We start from the raw sequence: 19,826 nt of genomic DNA, 5'->3' as shown, positions 1-19,826 counted from the left end.
TGTGTGTGTGTGTGTGTGTGTGTGTGTGTGTGTGTGTGTGTGTGTGTGTGTGTGTGTGTGTGTGTGTGTGTGTGTGTGAGAGTCTCGGGGTCAACTGGGGAACACACCCTAGCTTCGTTTCGAAAAACACAGTTCCACTCTGAGTAAAGGGAGAGTGTCAATCACAGACACACACACACACACACACTGTCAGTTGGTGGCGTTAGCGGTCTTGCACACACACACAAACACCGCTAATACTGTATCATGGAGAGAGTCCAGAGAGACTAACCACAACAACTTGTCACTCAAAAATCAGTGTCAACAATGTAATCGTCAACTAACCGTGAAATGAATGGCCTGCCAATCATCGGTGAGAGTGACATTAGCCTATTAAATGGCAATTGTACTAGGCTAGAGCCCGCCCTTCAAAGTTTTTCCTGGTCAGGCCCTGACAAAACTCCTGGCCCAGTGACCTATGACACACATCTAAGCGGATACTTTCATCCAATAACATGACAGTATCCTTCATATTCAACCATATCAGCCAATCAGAGAGACTGTGATTGTCATTCCAGAGGTAGGACATAAAAAGGCAAAATCCTAGAGCAGCAGTTCTACTCTGAGATGCTTTGTGAATATATATATATATATATATTTTTTTTTACCTTTATTTAACCAGGCAAGTCAGTTAAGAACACATTCTTATTTTCAATGACGGCCTAGGAACAGTGGGTTAACTTCTTGCGTCGAGCCATCCCGGATCCGGGATCGTGAATACAGCCTCAAGCTCATTAGCATAACGCAACGTTAACTATTCATGAAAATCGCAAATTAAATTAAATTAATATGCTAGCTCTCAAGCTTAGCCTTTTGTTAACAACACTGTCATCTCAGATTTTCTAAATATGCTTCTCAACCATAGCAAAACAAGCATTTGTGTAACAGCTAGCGTAGCTAGCGTAGCATTTAGCGTTAGCATCAGCAGGCAACATTATCACAAAAACCAGAAAATCATTCAAATAAAATCATTTACCTTTGAAGAACTTCAGATGTTTTCAATGAGGAGACTCTCAGTTAGATAGCAAATGCTCAGTTTTTCCTGAAAGATTATTTGTTTAGGAGAAATCGCTACGTTTGGCGCGTCACGTTTGGCTACCAAAAAAACCCGAAAAATCAGTCATCAAAACGCTGAACTTTTTTCCAAATTAACTCCATAATATCGACTGAAACATGGTAAACGTTGTTTAGAATCAATCCTCAAGGTGTTTTTCACATATCTCTTCATGATATATCGTTCGTTGAAAGCCTCCTCTCTCCTCTCAATCACTGGATGACTGCGTGCAGCTTGTAGATTACGCACCAATTTAGACAAAGGACACCGGGCGGACCCCTGGTAAATGTAGTCTCTTATGGCCAATCTTCCAATGATATGCCTACAAATACGTCACAATGCTGCAGACACCTTGGAGAAACGATAGAAAGGGCAGGCTCATTCCCGGCGCATTCACAGCCATATAAGGAGACAATGGAAAACAGAGCCTCAAAAATTCTGCCCATTTCCTGGTTGAAGTTTCATCTTGGTTTCGCCTGTAGCATGAGTTGAGTTCTGTGGCACTCACAGATAATATCTTTGCAGTTTTGGAAACGTTAGAGTGTTTTCTTTCCAAAGCAATTATATGCATAGTCGAAAAATATTGCGCTTAAAACGGGCACGTTTTTTTATCCATAAATTAAAAGAGCGCCCCCTATATCCAAGAAGTTAACTGCCTGTTCAGGGGCAGAACGACAGATTTGTACCTTGTCAGCTCGACAGATTTGTACCTTGTCAGCTCAGCTTGTCATCCCTGATCTTAACTGCTAGTTGATCATTTAACTTCATGGCATTGTTTTGTCTACTAAACAAATCAGATAGCAACAGACAGACCCCCTTCCAAAACATCCATATGTCCATACTCTATCATTCCAACTCCAGTGCACAAGCACACACTCTATCATATGTCCCGTGGAGAATTGAATATGTACGCAAGTGTATTATTTGACTTGAACAGAGTGTGTCCTGTGTGCTCTCCTGTCTCTTCTCCTCCTCGCTCATGTTTGTTTTGAGTGTGTATATGTGAGTGTGTGTCGGCTTACAGTGTTTCTGCTTACAGTGTGTGTGTGTGTGCTTTTATATTGTGTGTGTGTACTGTGTGTACAGTGTGTGTCTGCTGTGTGTGTGTGTGTGTGTGTGTGTGTGTGTGTGTGTGTGTGTGTGTGTGTGTGTGTGTGTGTGTGTGTGTGTGTGTGTGTGTGTGTGTATGCGTGTGTGTGAACATGCGCACATGTGTTTAAGGTGTGTGAGTTTCCCGGTCCTCTCCTCCTAATAGGTAGGCCTATATCTCCTCTGTTTGTTATAAGACTGGGGTATTTCACAGGTCCTATATTTCATTCCTATATAAACTCTGCCATTCAACTTTCGACCTATCACTCGGTCCACGTGATTGGTCAGGAACATCTTGTTATATGCCATAGATGCCTGGTAAGAGTGTGTGATAGGCTACTCTGCATCACAGATTATGAATGAACTTTTCAGACCCGGCACCTGCATAAGGTGATTGTGTGTTTTGTGTATACATTGACAATAACCTAAGTGTTATTGCTTTGAGCAAAGCCACTGGGCTGTGCACCACTGGGGTGACATGTCTGTCTGTCTGGTGAAACTAACAGGGATATCTGCAGGGTACTGTTCTTTAACATAGAAACAACAGTAATTGAACTTCTCAATAATGAATAAGAGGGCAGATCTGATCCTAGATCAGTAGTCCTACTTTGGGACGTTTCGCGAATACGTGCCCTTAACCTTCAACAGATATGTAACCTTAAAAAAAAAGGAGATGTAGCCTAACATTTCTATGCTTTCTTTGCTCTCTGCATACACACTCTCTCGTTTTCAGAGTCCTCCCTCTGTCCCTCTCTCTCTCCCTGTCTCTTTCTCAAAGTCCACACACACTCTCGCTCCTTCTTTCTTTCTCTGTGTCCTCTCTCTATCACTCTAGCCCCCTCGATCTTTCTCTCTCTACCTCTCTCTCTCTCTGGCAACAAGGAAACCTTAAACACGCATGTCCTAGTGCACGAGGGAACAATCAAAGAGGCTACAATAAACATCTCAATTGACAAACAGTACAGTGTAATGAGAGAAGGTGATATTGACATAGTTATGAATCACTGTTCATGACTCTGAATGATCGGCTATGAAAAGCCAACTGACAATTACTCCTAAGGTGCTGACCGGTTGCACCCTCTACAATCACTGTGATTATTATTATCTGACCCTGTTGGTCATTTATGAACTTTTGAACATCTTGGCCATGTTCTGTTATAACACCCAGCACAGCCAGAAGAGGACTGGCCACCCCTCAGAGCCTGGTTCCTCTCTAGCTTTCTTCCTAGGTTCTGGCCTTTCTAGGGAGTTTTTCCTAGCCACCGTGCTTCTACATCTGCATTGCTTGCTGTTTGGGGTTTTAGGCTGGGTTTCTGTACAGCACTTTGTGACCCCGATGTAAAACGGGTGTTATAAATACATTTGATTGATTGAGGATGTAATATTTATGGGGAATATTTCCATGCTGCATATTCATGTAATTATGTTTTCTTGGTTATTTCAAGTTGATTATTTCTGGGCTCTTTGTTTCTCTCTATGTCAGTGTTCCTAACTGGCAGCCCGCGGAACAATTTTATTCCCCCCCAAGTTTTCTCAGCGAACAACTAGTTTTTTTTTTTTATTACTTTTGATATTGTTGGACATAGACCGTAAAAACACCAACAAATCAACTCCAAGTGATTGTAATTTTGGAAATCTGTTTCCAAGTATTCTCACACATAATGATCATATACAAATATAAGCCATGTTTGAAAGGATTATGTTTTAGTCAAATATTATATCCGTTTGGCCTTCTTGTTAAGTTAAGAAGTTAAATTGCAGTCTACAAATTATTTATAATTATGTCCCGGCCCCCTGACCATCCACTCAAGAAAAAAAAAAAGGCCTGCGGCAGAATCTAGTCGATGATCCCTGCTCTATGTTCTGTCAGTAGAGAGCTCTTCTCCTCACAGTGAGGCTTTGTTTAATGTCCCGGTCCCCGGCGAGAGCAGTCATGCGTCCGGTCACACTGTGATGTAACCCCCAATAATCACACACAGGCACGTACATACACACGCGCATGCCAACACGCGCAATCCCACAAATGCACACACATACAAATTACAAATGCATACACACACAGAGTCCCCTCAATGTGTCTCTTGTTCGGTCCTGGTGCGGCATGCACAGAGCCCGGTGACACAGGCACAGGGTCAGCTCACTCAGGACACGGGGGTGTTGGAACCAGAGTAATTGGACCCATGCATGAATAACCTCATGTTCCAATAAAATCCCCCCCTCTACATCTCCAAAGAATGGATAGGTCTTGTCTCTGACTGCGAGAATGTAATATAATGATGGATTTGACTTATATTGAATGAGCGTGACTCACCCAAGCTACGACACTTACTTCTTTGATGACAAGCTACAGCAATGAGGGACAACTGAATGGAAGGGTTGTGTTTTAAAGATACAGTGATCTAACACTACAGCCAATCATGGAATCAGTGTTCAAATCCTATTGGCTGAGGGGATTCACTGACCTTTGACCTTTTGATATGTCATGCTCCACTCCAAACACCTTTCAGGTGTTATAATGTTGTTATGCTATGGAGTTGTTACTGTTGTTATGAACTGTCACTTGCCCCTGAGTAGTGCCTGCGCGAGGTATCTCCGTGCCCGTTGTTCCAACCACTGTACCATCCATGCCACCTTACCCCCTGCCGGTGACACAGAGGGAAAGCACTGCCAAGTGGGTGGAAAGTCCATGCCCATGCAGGTGGTGGTAATAGTTGGCACACCGTGCTCCGCCAACTTGCCAAGTCCAGGTATGCTCACATGGCGCTGCCAACAGCATCCACCTGGGCGCCGGTGACAAAAAAAGTTACCTTGGTATTCCCGAGGTATTATTCATTTGTAATAATGACAATTACAACAATACTGAATGAACAATGAACACTTTTATTTTAACTTAATATAATACATAAATAAAATCAATTTAGTCTCAAATAAAAAATGAAACATGTTCAATTTGGTTGAAATAATGCAAAAACTCGGTGTTGGAGAAGAAAGTAAAACTGCAAGATGTGCCATGTAAAAAAGCTAACGTTTAAGTTCCTTGCTCAGTAGACGAGAACATATGATGGCTGGTGGTTCCTTTTAACATGAGTCTTCAATATTCCCAGTTAAGATGTTTTAAGTTGTAGTTATTATAGGAATTATGACCAGTCGACTATTTCTCTCTATACCATTTGTATTTCATATACCTTTGACTATTGGATGTTCTTATAGGCACTATAGTATTGCCAGCCTAATCTCGAGAGTTGATAGGCTTGAAGTCATAAACAGTGCTGTGCTTCAAGCATTGCTAAGAGCTGCTGGCAAATGCAGGAAAGTGCTGTTTGAATGAATGCTTACGAGGCTGCTGCTGCCTACCACCGCTCAGTCAGACTGCTCTATCAAATACCAAATCATAGACTTAGTTATAATAAACACAAAGAAATACGAGCCTTTGGTCATTAATATGGTCAAATCCGGAAACTATCTGTCACGCCCTAGTCAAAGTATTTTGTGTTTATCTTTATGTATTTGGTCAGGCCAGGGTGTGGCATGGGGTTTTTGTATTGGGGTGTGTTTTGTCTTGGGGTTTTGGTGTTAGTATTGGGATTGTAGCGTAGTGGGTTATCTAGCAAAGTCTATGGCTGTCTGGAGTGGTTCTCAATTAGAGGCTGTGTTAGTTGACAAGTATAGGCTGTTTCGGTTTTCGTTACGTTTATTGTTTTGTAGTGTTTGTGTTATTTCGTGTTTACGTTTGTTTGATTAAAAATGGATCGAAATCTACACGCTGAGTTTTGGTCCGACTCTCCTTCACCACACCTAGAAAGCCGTAACAGAATCACCCACCACCAACGGACCGAAACAGCCTATACTTGTCAACTAACACAGCGACAGGAACAAAGACACTAAGGACAATCACCCACGACAAACTCAAAGAATATGGCTGCCTAAATATGGTTCCCAATCAGAGACAACGATAAACACCTGCCTCTAATTGAGAACCACTCCAGACAGGCATAGACTTTGCTAGATAACCCACTACGCTACAATCCCAATACTAACACCAAAACCCCAAGACAAAACACACCCCAATACAAAAACCCCATGCCACATCCTGGCCTGACCAAATACATAAAGATAAACACAAAATACTTTGACCAGGGCGTGACACTATCATTTCGAAAACAAAACGTTTATTCATTCAGTGAAATACAGAACCGTTCCGTATTTTATCGAACGGGTGGCAACCCTAAGTCTAAATATTGCTGTTACATTGCACAACTTCAATGTTATGTCATAACTATGTAAACTTCTGGCAAATGAATTACGGTCTTTGAAGAAATCTTCACACAGTTCGCAACGAGCCAGGAGGCCCAAACTGCTGCATATACGCTGACTCTGCTTGCACTGAACGCAAGAGAATTTCCCTAGTTAATATTGCCTGCCAACATGCATTTCTTTTAACTAAAAATGCAGGTTTAAAAAAAATATACTTCAGTGTATTGATTTTAAGAAAGGCATTGATGTTTATGAATAGGACCATTTGTGCAACAATTGTGCTTTTTTTCGCGAGTGTGCTTTTGTTAAATCATCACCTGTTTAGCGAAGGTGTAGTAGGCTGTGATTCGATGATAAACTAACGGGCACAGCTTTGATTACATGCAAAGCTGGACAAGCCAGCTAACCTAGTAATATCATCAACCGTGTGTAGTTAACTAGTGATTATGTGAAGATTGATAGTTTTTTATAAGTTTAATGCTAGATAGCAACTTAGCTTGGCTCCTTGCAGCCACAAGATCCTTTTGATGCTGCTCTTGCGTAACAGGTGGCCAGTCTGTAATCGGCCATAATCGACGTCCAAAAAGGCAGATTACCGGTTGTTATGAAAACTTGAAATCGGCCATAATTAATCGACCATGCCGAACTTACTTTTTTACTTATTTTGTGCATAATGTTGCTGCTACCATCTCTTATGACCGGAAAGAACTTCTGGACATCAGAACAGCGATTACTCACCACGAACTGGCAGAAGCTTTTTTTCCCTTTAACGAGTCTGACGAGCCTGACGTGAACGACATACTGCTTTCCTGGGAACAGGCCCAAATCCCCGAAATTTGCGTGAAGAGACAACAGAGAAAAAGAGGACGTAGGTTGTGCTGCCTTCTGAGAATTTGTAGGCGATCGAATAAACCCCCCCTGCCAGCCGTTCTACTAGCTAACGTGCAATCATTGGAAAATAAAATCGACGACCTACGAGGAAGATTAAACTACCAACAGGACAATAGAAACTGTAATATCTTATGCTTCACGGAGTCGTGGCTGAATGACGGTATTATCGACATACAGCTGGCTGGTTATACACTGTATCGGCAGGATACAACAGCAGCGTCTGGTAAGACAAGGGGTGGCAGACTATGCATATATGTAAACAACAGCTGGTGCATGATATCTAAGGAATTCTCGAGGTTTTGCTCGCCTGAGGTAGAGTATCTCATGATAAGCTGTAGACCACACTTATCTACCTTGAGAATTTTCATCTGCATTTTCATACCACCAGCTGTTTGGACGACTGTGTGGTCACGCTCTACGCAGCCAATGTGAGTAACAGGTCAACATTCACAAGGCCGCAGGGCCAGACGGATTACCAGGACTTGTACTGCGTGTCTGTAATACCAATACCAACATGTTTTAAGCAGACCACCATAGTTCCTGTGCCAAAGTACACTAAGGTAACCTGCCTAAATGACTACCGACCCGTAGCACTCATGTCTGTAGCCATGAAGTGCTTTCAAAGGCTGGTCATGGCTCACATCAACACCTTTATTCCAGAAAACCTAGACCCACCCTAATTTTCATACCGCCCTAACAGATACACAGATGATGCAATCTCCATTGCACTCCACACTGCCCTTTCCCACCTGGACAAAAGGAACACCTATGTGAGAATGCTATTAATTGACTACAGCTCAGAGTTCAACACCATTGTGCCCTCAAAGCTCATCAATAAGCTAAGGACCCTGGGACTAAACACCTCCCTCTGCAACTGGATCCTGGACTTCATGACAGGCCACACCCAGGTGGTAAGGGTAGGTAACAACACATCTGCCACACTGATCCCCAACACAGGGGCTCCTCAGGGGTGCGTGGTCAGTCCCCTCCTGTACTCTCTGTTCACTCATGACTGCACGGCCAGGCATGACTCCAACACCATCATTAAGTTTGCCGATGACACAACAGTGGTAGGCCTGATCACCAACAACGATGAGACAGCCTATAGGGAGAAAGTCAGAGATCTGGCCATGTGGTGCCAGGACAACAATCTCTCCCTCAACGTGATATAGACAAAGTTGACAAAACCTTTTTCCCCCTCAGATGAGTGTTAATATTTGGCATGGGTCTTCAGATCCTCAAAAGGTTCTACAGCTGCACCATCGAGAGCATCCTGATGGGTTGCATCACCACCTGGTATGGCAACTGCTCGGCCTCCGACCACAAGGCACTACAGAGGGTTGTGCATAAGAACCAGTACATAACTGGGGCCAAACTTCCTGCTATCCAGGTCCTCTATACCAGGCGGTGTCAGAGTAAAGTCCTAAAAATTGTCAAAGATTCCAACCACCCTAGTCATCGACTGTTCTCTCTGCTACCGCATGGCAAGCGGGACCGGAGCGCCAAGTCTAGGTCCAAGAGGCTTCTAAATAGCTTCTACCCCCAAGCCATAAGACTCCTGAATATCTAATGGAATTGCTACCCAGACTTTTTGCATTGCCCCCCCCCTTCTTTTATGCCTCTGCTACTCTCTGTTATTATCTATGCATAGTCACTTTAATAACTCTCTCTACCTACATGTCCATATTACATCAATTACCTCGACTAACCGGTGCCCCCACACATTGACTCTGTACCGGTACCCCCTTAGGCATGCTGCAAGGAGGCATGAGGACTGCAGCTGTGGCCAGGGCAATAAATTGCAATGTCTGTATGTACTGTGAGACGACTAAGACAGACTGTCCGCAATAGGCTGAGAGAGGCTGGACTGAAGGCTTGTAGGCCTGTTGTAAGGAAGGTCCTCACCAGACATCACCGGCAACAACGTTGCCTATGGGCACAAACCCACCATCGCTGGACCAGACAGGACTGGCAAAAAGTGCTCTTCACTGACGAGTCGCGGTTTTGTCTCACCAGGGGTGATGGTCGGATTCGCGTTTATTGTCTAAGGAATGGGCGTTACACTGAGGCCTGTACTCTGGAGTGGGATCGATTTGGAGGTGGAGGGTCTGTCATGGTCTGGGGCGGTGTGTCACAGTATCACAGGACTGATCTTGTTGTCATTGCAGGCAATCTCAACGCTGTGCGTTACAGGGAAGACATCCCCCTCCCTCATGTGGTACTCTTCCTGCAGGCTCATCCTGACATGACCCCCCAGCTTGACAATGCCACCAGGCATACTACTTGTTATGTGTGTCATTTGCTCCAAGACAGGAATGTCAGTGTTCTGCCATGGCCAGCTAAGAGCCTGGAAATATCTGGGAACTTGCAGGTGTCTTGGTGGAAGAGTGGAGTAACATCTCACAGCAAGAACTGGCAAATCTTGTGCAGTCCATGAGGAGGAGATGCACTGCAGTACTTAATGCAGCTGGTGGCCACACTGTTAATTTGGATTTTGACCACCCTTTGTTCAGCGACACATTATTCCATTTCTGTTAGTCACATGTCTGTGGAACTTGTTCAGTTTCAGTTGTTGAGTCTTGTTATGTTCATACAAATACACATGTTAAGTTTGCTGAAAATAAACACAGTTGACAGTGAGAGGATGTATCTTTTTTTTGCTGAGTTTAGTCTCGCTATTGTTATTTACTGCTGCTCTTTAAAACTACTTATTTGATTTCTTATTCGTATTTTGTAAACTGCATTGTTGGTTAGGGGCTTGTAAGTAAGCATTTATTAACTGTAAGGTCTACCTATACCTTTGACTGATAAAATGTGATTTGATTTGATATATGTGTTTGAGCTTTTGACTGTCCCAGCTCTGCTCAGAGAAAAAAAATGTAGGAGGGGGAAAAAAGAAAACTGGAAGGAAAAAAAACATAGGGCTGAAGGTCGGCTGCAGTTTCTAGTTGAGAGAAATATTCTGAACACTAACCTTCAGCTGATTTCAAGTTCATCCCTTCAACCCTGGAAGAATGTGCGTGCGCAGCGGGTGCGAGAGATCACATGGGCTCGAGACATTGGTTGTCAGGGAACTGGGAGAGTCTGGGACAGAGGAGACTGCCCCTAAAAACACAAGCTGAGGAAACGCTCTTTTTTAGGGTTGTTATAAGACACGCGCGAGAGCCCACACAGAGGGAGGGTGTGCAAGACAGACAGAGAGAAATAGAGAGAGAGGCGCACACTCACTCAATTTGGAAACACTAAACCGATGCAGATTTCTGCTTGATAACAACAATGTAATAAACATATTATGAGCCAAATGACTCTTGAATAACAGGTAAGAGTACATAAACGGTCTGTCACGCAAGCAGTACCATACCGTAACACCTCATTTTAAAATGCTCTAGTCCAGTGAGTGGGAAGGGATGGAGCTGGCGCGCAGTGGTCTGGGGGGGGGGGGGGGGGGGGGGGGTGCGAACTCTGTGGTTTTGTTTGTTTGTTTACCTGCCTGGTTTCTGCTTTCCTGGGAACAGGCCCAAATCCCCGAAATTTGCGTGAAGAGACAACAGAGAAAAAGAGGACGTAGGTTGTGCTGCCTTCTGAGAATTTGTAGGCGATCGAATAAACCCCCCCTGCCAGCCGTTCTACTAGCTAACGTGCAATCATTGGAAAATAAAATCGACGACCTACGAGGAAGATTAAACTACCAACAGGACAATAGAAACTGTAATATCTTATGCTTCACGGAGTCGTGGCTGAATGACGGTATTATCGACATACAGCTGGCTGGTTATACACTGTATCGGCAGGATACAACAGCAGCGTCTGGTAAGACAAGGGGTGGCAGACTATGCATATATGTAAACAACAGCTGGTGCATGATATCTAAGGAATTCTCGAGGTTTTGCTCGCCTGAGGTAGAGTATCTCATGATAAGCTGTAGACCACACTTATCTACCTTGAGAATTTTCATCTGCATTTTCATACCACCAGCTGTTTGGACGACTGTGTGGTCACGCTCTACGCAGCCAATGTGAGTAACAGGTCAACATTCACAAGGCCGCAGGGCCAGACGGATTACCAGGACTTGTACTGCGTGTCTGTAATACCAATACCAACATGTTTTAAGCAGACCACCATAGTTCCTGTGCCAAAGTACACTAAGGTAACCTGCCTAAATGACTACCGACCCGTAGCACTCATGTCTGTAGCCATGAAGTGCTTTCAAAGGCTGGTCATGGCTCACATCAACACCATTATTCCAGAAAACCTAGACCCACCCTAATTTTCATACCGCCCTAACAGATACACAGATGATGCAATCTCCATTGCACTCCACACTGCCCTTTCCCACCTGGACAAAAGGAACACCTATGTGAGAATGCTATTAATTGACTACAGCTCAGAGTTCAACACCATTGTGCCCTCAAAGCTCATCAATAAGCTAAGGACCCTGGGACTAAACACCTCCCTCTGCAACTGGATCCTGGACTTCATGACAGGCCACACCCAGGTGGTAAGGGTAGGTAACAACACATCTGCCACACTGATCCCCAACACAGGGGCTCCTCAGGGGTGCGTGGTCAGTCCCCTCCTGTACTCTCTGTTCACTCATGACTGCACGGCCAGGCATGACTCCAACACCATCATTAAGTTTGCCGATGACACAACAGTGGTAGGCCTGATCACCAACAACGATGAGACAGCCTATAGGGAGAAAGTCAGAGATCTGGCCATGTGGTGCCAGGACAACAATCTCTCCCTCAACGTGATATAGACAAAGTTGACAAAACCTTTTTCCCCCTCAGATGAGTGTTAATATTTGGCATGGGTCTTCAGATCCTCAAAAGGTTCTACAGCTGCACCATCGAGAGCATCCTGATGGGTTGCATCACCACCTGGTATGGCAACTGCTCGGCCTCCGACCACAAGGCACTACAGAGGGTTGTGCATAAGAACCAGTACATAACTGGGGCCAAACTTCCTGCTATCCAGGTCCTCTATACCAGGCGGTGTCAGAGTAAAGTCCTAAAAATTGTCAAAGATTCCAACCACCCTAGTCATCGACTGTTCTCTCTGCTACCGCATGGCAAGCGGGACCGGAGCGCCAAGTCTAGGTCCAAGAGGCTTCTAAATAGCTTCTACCCCCAAGCCATAAGACTCCTGAATATCTAATGGAATTGCTACCCAGACTTTTTGCATTGCCCCCCCCTTCTTTTATGCCTCTGCTACTCTCTGTTATTATCTATGCATAGTCACTTTAATAACTCTCTCTACCTACATGTCCATATTACATCAATTACCTCGACTAACCGGTGCCCCCACACATTGACTCTGTACCGGTACCCCCTTAGGCATGCTGCAAGGAGGCATGAGGACTGCAGCTGTGGCCAGGGCAATAAATTGCAATGTCTGTATGTACTGTGAGACGACTAAGACAGACTGTCCGCAATAGGCTGAGAGAGGCTGGACTGAAGGCTTGTAGGCCTGTTGTAAGGAAGGTCCTCACCAGACATCACCGGCAACAACGTTGCCTATGGGCACAAACCCACCATCGCTGGACCAGACAGGACTGGCAAAAAGTGCTCTTCACTGACGAGTCGCGGTTTTGTCTCACCAGGGGTGATGGTCGGATTCGCGTTTATTGTCTAAGGAATGGGCGTTACACTGAGGCCTGTACTCTGGAGTGGGATCGATTTGGAGGTGGAGGGTCTGTCATGGTCTGGGGCGGTGTGTCACAGTATCACAGGACTGATCTTGTTGTCATTGCAGGCAATCTCAACGCTGTGCGTTACAGGGAAGACATCCCCCTCCCTCATGTGGTACTCTTCCTGCAGGCTCATCCTGACATGACCCCCCAGCTTGACAATGACACCAGGCATACTACTTGTTATGTGTGTCATTTGCTCCAAGACAGGAATGTCAGTGTTCTGCCATGGCCAGCTAAGAGCCTGGAAATATCTGGGAACTTGCAGGTGTCTTGGTGGAAGAGTGGAGTAACATCTCACAGCAAGAACTGGCAAATCTTGTGCAGTCCATGAGGAGGAGATGCACTGCAGTACTTAATGCAGCTGGTGGCCACACTGTTAATTTGGATTTTGACCACCCTTTGTTCAGCGACACATTATTCCATTTCTGTTAGTCACATGTCTGTGGAACTTGTTCAGTTTCAGTTGTTGAGTCTTGTTATGTTCATACAAATACACATGTTAAGTTTGCTGAAAATAAACACAGTTGACAGTGAGAGGATGTATCTTTTTTTTGCTGAGTTTAGTCTCGCTATTGTTATTTACTGCTGCTCTTTAAAACTACTTATTTGATTTCTTATTCGTATTTTGTAAACTGCATTGTTGGTTAGGGGCTTGTAAGTAAGCATTTATTAACTGTAAGGTCTACCTATACCTTTGACTGATAAAATGTGATTTGATTTGATATATGTGTTTGAGCTTTTGACTGTCCCAGCTCTGCTCAGAGAAAAAAAATGTAGGAGGGGGAAAAAAGAAAACTGGAAGGAAAAAAAACATAGGGCTGAAGGTCGGCTGCAGTTTCTAGTTGAGAGAAATATTCTGAACACTAACCTTCAGCTGATTTCAAGTTCATCCCTTCAACCCTGGAAGAATGTGCGTGCGCAGCGGGTGCGAGAGATCACATGGGCTCGAGACATTGGTTGTCAGGGAACTGGGAGAGTCTGGGACAGAGGAGACTGCCCCTAAAAACACAAGCTGAGGAAACGCTCTTTTTTAGGGTTGTTATAAGACACGCGCGAGAGCCCACACAGAGGGAGGGTGTGCAAGACACACAGAGAGAAATAGAGAGAGAGGCGCACACTCACTCAATTTGGAAACACTAAACCGATGCAGATTTCTGCTTGATAACAACAATGTAATAAACATATTATGAGCCAAATGACTCTTGAATAACAGGTAAGAGTACATAAACGGTCTGTCACGCAAGCAGTACCATACCGTAACACCTCATTTTAAAATGCTCTAGTCCAGTGAGTGGGAAGGGATGGAGCTGGCGCGCAGTGGTCTGGGGGGGGGGGGGGGGGGGGGTGCGAACTCTGTGGTTTTGTTTGTTTGTTTACCTGCCTGGTTTCTGCTTTCCTGGGAACAGGCCCAAATCCCCGAAATTTGCGTGAAGAGACAACAGAGAAAAAGAGGACGTAGGTTGTGCTGCCTTCTGAGAATTTGTAGGCGATCGAATAAACCCCCCCTGCCAGCCGTTCTACTAGCTAACGTGCAATCATTGGAAAATAAAATCGACGACCTACGAGGAAGATTAAACTACCAACAGGACAATAGAAACTGTAATATCTTATGCTTCACGGAGTCGTGGCTGAATGACGGTATTATCGACATACAGCTGGCTGGTTATACACTGTATCGGCAGGATACAACAGCAGCGTCTGGTAAGACAAGGGGTGGCAGACTATGCATATATGTAAACAACAGCTGGTGCATGATATCTAAGGAATTCTCGAGGTTTTGCTCGCCTGAGGTAGAGTATCTCATGATAAGCTGTAGACCACACTTATCTACCTTGAGAATTTTCATCTGCATTTTCATACCACCAGCTGTTTGGACGACTGTGTGGTCACGCTCTACGCAGCCAATGTGAGTAACAGGTCAACATTCACAAGGCCGCAGGGCCAGACGGATTACCAGGACTTGTACTGCGTGTCTGTAATACCAATACCAACATGTTTTAAGCAGACCACCATAGTTCCTGTGCCAAAGTACACTAAGGTAACCTGCCTAAATGACTACCGACCCGTAGCACTCATGTCTGTAGCCATGAAGTGCTTTCAAAGGCTGGTCATGGCTCACATCAACACCATTATTCCAGAAAACCTAGACCCACCCTAATTTTCATACCGCCCTAACAGATACACAGATGATGCAATCTCCATTGCACTCCACACTGCCCTTTCCCACCTGGACAAAAGGAACACCTATGTGAGAATGCTATTAATTGACTACAGCTCAGAGTTCAACACCATTGTGCCCTCAAAGCTCATCAATAAGCTAAGGACCCTGGGACTAAACACCTCCCTCTGCAACTGGATCCTGGACTTCATGACAGGCCACACCCAGGTGGTAAGGGTAGGTAACAACACATCTGCCACACTGATCCCCAACACAGGGGCTCCTCAGGGGTGCGTGGTCAGTCCCCTCCTGTACTCTCTGTTCACTCATGACTGCACGGCCAGGCATGACTCCAACACCATCATTAAGTTTGCCGATGACACAACAGTGGTAGGCCTGATCACCAACAACGATGAGACAGCCTATAGGGAGAAAGTCAGAGATCTGGCCATGTGGTGCCAGGACAACAATCTCTCCCTCAACGTGATATAGACAAAGTTGACAAAACCTTTTTCCCCCTCAGATGAGTGTTAATATTTGGCATGGGTCTTCAGATCCTCAAAAGGTTCTACAGCTGCACCATCGAGAGCATCCTGATGGGTTGCATCACCACCTGGTATGGCAACTGCTCGGCCTCCGACCACAAGGCACTACAGAGGGTTGTGCATAAGAACCAGTACATAACTGGGGCCAAACTTCCTGCTATCCAGGTCCTCTATACCAGGCGGTGTCAGAGTAAAGTCCTAAAAATTGTCAAAGATTCCAACCACCCTAGTCATCGACTGTTCTCTCTGCTACCGCATGGCAAGCGGGACCGGAGCGCCAAGTCTAGGTCCAAGAGGCTTCTAAATAGCTTCTACCCCCAAGCCATAAGACTCCTGAATATCTAATGGAATTGCTACCCAGACTTTTTGCATTGCCCCCCCCCTTCTTTTATGCCTCTGCTACTCTCTGTTATTATCTATGCATAGTCACTTTAATAACTCTCTCTACCTACATGTCCATATTACATCAATTACCTCGACTAACCGGTGCCCCCACACATTGACTCTGTACCGGTACCCCCTTAGGCATGCTGCAAGGAGGCATGAGGACTGCAGCTGTGGCCAGGGCAATAAATTGCAATGTCTGTATGTACTGTGAGACGACTAAGACAGACTGTCCGCAATAGGCTGAGAGAGGCTGGACTGAAGGCTTGTAGGCCTGTTGTAAGGAAGGTCCTCACCAGACATCACCGGCAACAACGTTGCCTATGGGCACAAACCCACCATCGCTGGACCAGACAGGACTGGCAAAAAGTGCTCTTCACTGACGAGTCGCGGTTTTGTCTCACCAGGGGTGATGGTCGGATTCGCGTTTATTGTCTAAGGAATGGGCGTTACACTGAGGCCTGTACTCTGGAGTGGGATCGATTTGGAGGTGGAGGGTCTGTCATGGTCTGGGGCGGTGTGTCACAGTATCACAGGACTGATCTTGTTGTCATTGCAGGCAATCTCAACGCTGTGCGTTACAGGGAAGACATCCCCCTCCCTCATGTGGTACTCTTCCTGCAGGCTCATCCTGACATGACCCCCCAGCTTGACAATGCCACCAGGCATACTACTTGTTATGTGTGTCATTTGCTCCAAGACAGGAATGTCAGTGTTCTGCCATGGCCAGCTAAGAGCCTGGAAATATCTGGGAACTTGCAGGTGTCTTGGTGGAAGAGTGGAGTAACATCTCACAGCAAGAACTGGCAAATCTTGTGCAGTCCATGAGGAGGAGATGCACTGCAGTACTTAATGCAGCTGGTGGCCACACTGTTAATTTGGATTTTGACCACCCTTTGTTCAGCGACACATTATTCCATTTCTGTTAGTCACATGTCTGTGGAACTTGTTCAGTTTCAGTTGTTGAGTCTTGTTATGTTCATACAAATACACATGTTAAGTTTGCTGAAAATAAACACAGTTGACAGTGAGAGGATGTATCTTTTTTTTGCTGAGTTTAGTCTCGCTATTGTTATTTACTGCTGCTCTTTAAAACTACTTATTTGATTTCTTATTCGTATTTTGTAAACTGCATTGTTGGTTAGGGGCTTGTAAGTAAGCATTTATTAACTGTAAGGTCTACCTATACCTTTGACTGATAAAATGTGATTTGATTTGATATATGTGTTTGAGCTTTTGACTGTCCCAGCTCTGCTCAGAGAAAAAAAATGTAGGAGGGGGAAAAAAGAAAACTGGAAGGAAAAAAAACATAGGGCTGAAGGTCGGCTGCAGTTTCTAGTTGAGAGAAATATTCTGAACACTAACCTTCAGCTGATTTCAAGTTCATCCCTTCAACCCTGGAAGAATGTGCGTGCGCAGCGGGTGCGAGAGATCACATGGGCTCGAGACATTGGTTGTCAGGGAACTGGGAGAGTCTGGGACAGAGGAGACTGCCCCTAAAAACACAAGCTGAGGAAACGCTCTTTTTTAGGGTTGTTATAAGACACGCGCGAGAGCCCACACAGAGGGAGGGTGTGCAAGACAGACAGAGAGAAATAGAGAGAGAGGCGCACACTCACTCAATTTGGAAACACTAAACCGATGCAGATTTCTGCTTGATAACAACAATGTAATAAACATATTATGAGCCAAATGACTCTTGAATAACAGGTAAGAGTACATAAACGGTCTGTCACGCAAGCAGTACCATACCGTAACACCTCATTTTAAAATGCTCTAGTCCAGTGAGTGGGAAGGGATGGAGCTGGCGCGCAGTGGTCTGGGGGGGGGGGGGGGGGGGGGGGGGGGGTGCGAACTCTGTGGTTTTGTTTGTTTGTTTACCTGCCTGGTGAAGAGGATGGCGGCGTCGTGGTGGTGCTGGTTGTCGTCGTCCAGTGGGTTCTGCTGGTTCTGCCACTTGCAGAAGCTCTTGAGCGTGGCGGCTGCGTTCTTGGACACCTCCAACCCCTCCTTCTCCGTGACCATGGTCACCTTCACAACCGACAGACGGATGGGGTTCTCGATGCTGGAATGGCCGTACAACTTGGAAGCGATGGAGGCCAGCGTGAGCAGGTAGTGGTGCAGGTCCTTGCCGTACTTCTTGGACATGGACTCGTCAGCGACCAGCAGAAGCTCCACGTGCCTGGCGCGCGAAACTGACCTCTTGCGCCGACTTCCCAGTGAGGGCGGAGAGACAGGTTTGGAGAACTGCTTCCACCATCTTCTGCCGTGCGCTCTGCTTCGCTCCTCGCCCCTGTCCAGGGTGACACCGTGCGTGTTGCGTTTCCCGTTCCCTCTGCCCTTACGCCGGTGTTTCCTCGATGCACCCATGCGCCCGCGCCCTTCCTTGGTCCCACAGCTCTCGCTCACAGGCATGGCTTCGAATCTGAAGCTCTCCTGCGTGAAGTGGTGGAGCGCGCTCTCCGCATCCTTGTCATCCAGCAAACGCACGTCGCTATCGTGTCCCTTGGCTCGGATGAGGGGTGTGATTGTGTAGCGTGCGTGTTTCAAAGCGAAAAAGCCCTCTAGACCCCCACCACAGAGGCTGAAAACCGCCAGGGACTTGGGGTTGGAGTCCACGGTTCCCCGGTACACACACTCCCGGTGCAGAGGCGAGGCGCTTTCTCCCGCTCCCATCAGGGCCATCACATATTTCGGACTGAAGTGATGTGACAAAATTGACTCATCCCTCTCCATATCTAACTGAAACCTTCTCCCGTCCATGTAGAGTAGGTAACCAACCTTCCCACCTCCATGGTAAATCCGATCGACTGTCCGCACAACACCCTCTTTTGCAGGTGGAGCGAAAGCCCTGAAAGTGGTGAGACCGGCGGCGAGCACCGCATCGCAGCCCGTATGCAACTCCACGATGCACAGCAAAATAATCCTAAACACCAACATGACTCCAGCAAAAGCACAAAACACACGGGTCATCTTTACTCCAAAACAAGCAGTGCACGGCTAAACATTTATATTCCAACTAAAACACCAATGGAAACGAAGAACAAACGATTTTCAGAACAGGTCCCGTTTGAATGCGCATGGTCTCGATATCCAGAATTCCCATGAAAAGTGTAAAAACACAGAAAAATGATGGCATCGGAGGGAATGGAATAAAAGACGCCGCGGAGATGTAAGAAAAGAGCAGCGGAGAACAGGGCTTGATGACCGAGCTAAACTTGGAGAACAAAACACAAAAGTTCCCTCTTAATAGAGGAGAGAAAAAAAGTCCTGCCCCTTTGCACTCCCCCCCCCTCCTTCTCTCTCTCTGCTGCGTTCTCGTGTCTGCCGAAATCAAAGCAAAGTCAAGTACTGGAGGCTTCCGAGTTTGCCGTCCCACTCAACTCCATTTTTTTGGTCCTATCCCCGGCGCCGAGACGCAAACACAAGAGTAAAGGAGCACTATAACAAAGAATTGTTCAATAATGTCACCCATATCTTCAGCATTCCCACTAGTGGGGACAACAAGAGCGTGACCGTCTATCTGTGTGCGTTTTTAAGCGCACGAGCGTGTGTGTAGGCTAGATATGAGCGCGCGCAAGGGCTCAATTCGGGATGTCATCCCTCAAAATCTTCTTCCTTTGTGAGTTATAAAAAAATACACTCGTGTTTTGGAAGACGATATAAAAAAAAACGTGCCATCATTTACAGTAACAGGGCGTGCTATGTCATTTACAGTCA

General features: G+C 45.7%; 1 protein-coding gene across 1 annotated transcript in view; it reads right to left on the bottom strand.

Moving 5' to 3' along the window:
• Positions 1-19,333, bottom strand: part of LOC109906639 (A disintegrin and metalloproteinase with thrombospondin motifs 5-like) — a 37,961-nt gene extending 18,628 nt beyond the window's left edge. Inside the window, exon 1 of the mRNA XM_020504450.2 lies at positions 17,988-19,333. Within this exon, the coding sequence (XP_020360039.1) occupies positions 17,988-19,079 (1,092 nt within the window). The 5' untranslated portion in view covers positions 19,080-19,333. The remainder of the gene's footprint in view (positions 1-17,987) is intronic.
• Between the last annotated feature and the right edge of the window lie 493 nt (positions 19,334-19,826).

The sequence above is a fragment of the Oncorhynchus kisutch genome, linkage group LG16, assembly GCF_002021735.2.
Source record: "Oncorhynchus kisutch isolate 150728-3 linkage group LG16, Okis_V2, whole genome shotgun sequence".
NCBI lineage: Eukaryota > Metazoa > Chordata > Actinopteri > Salmoniformes > Salmonidae > Oncorhynchus > Oncorhynchus kisutch.
Note: the sequence above shows the minus strand (reverse complement) of the source record. Positions and strands in the feature narration are given on the sequence as shown.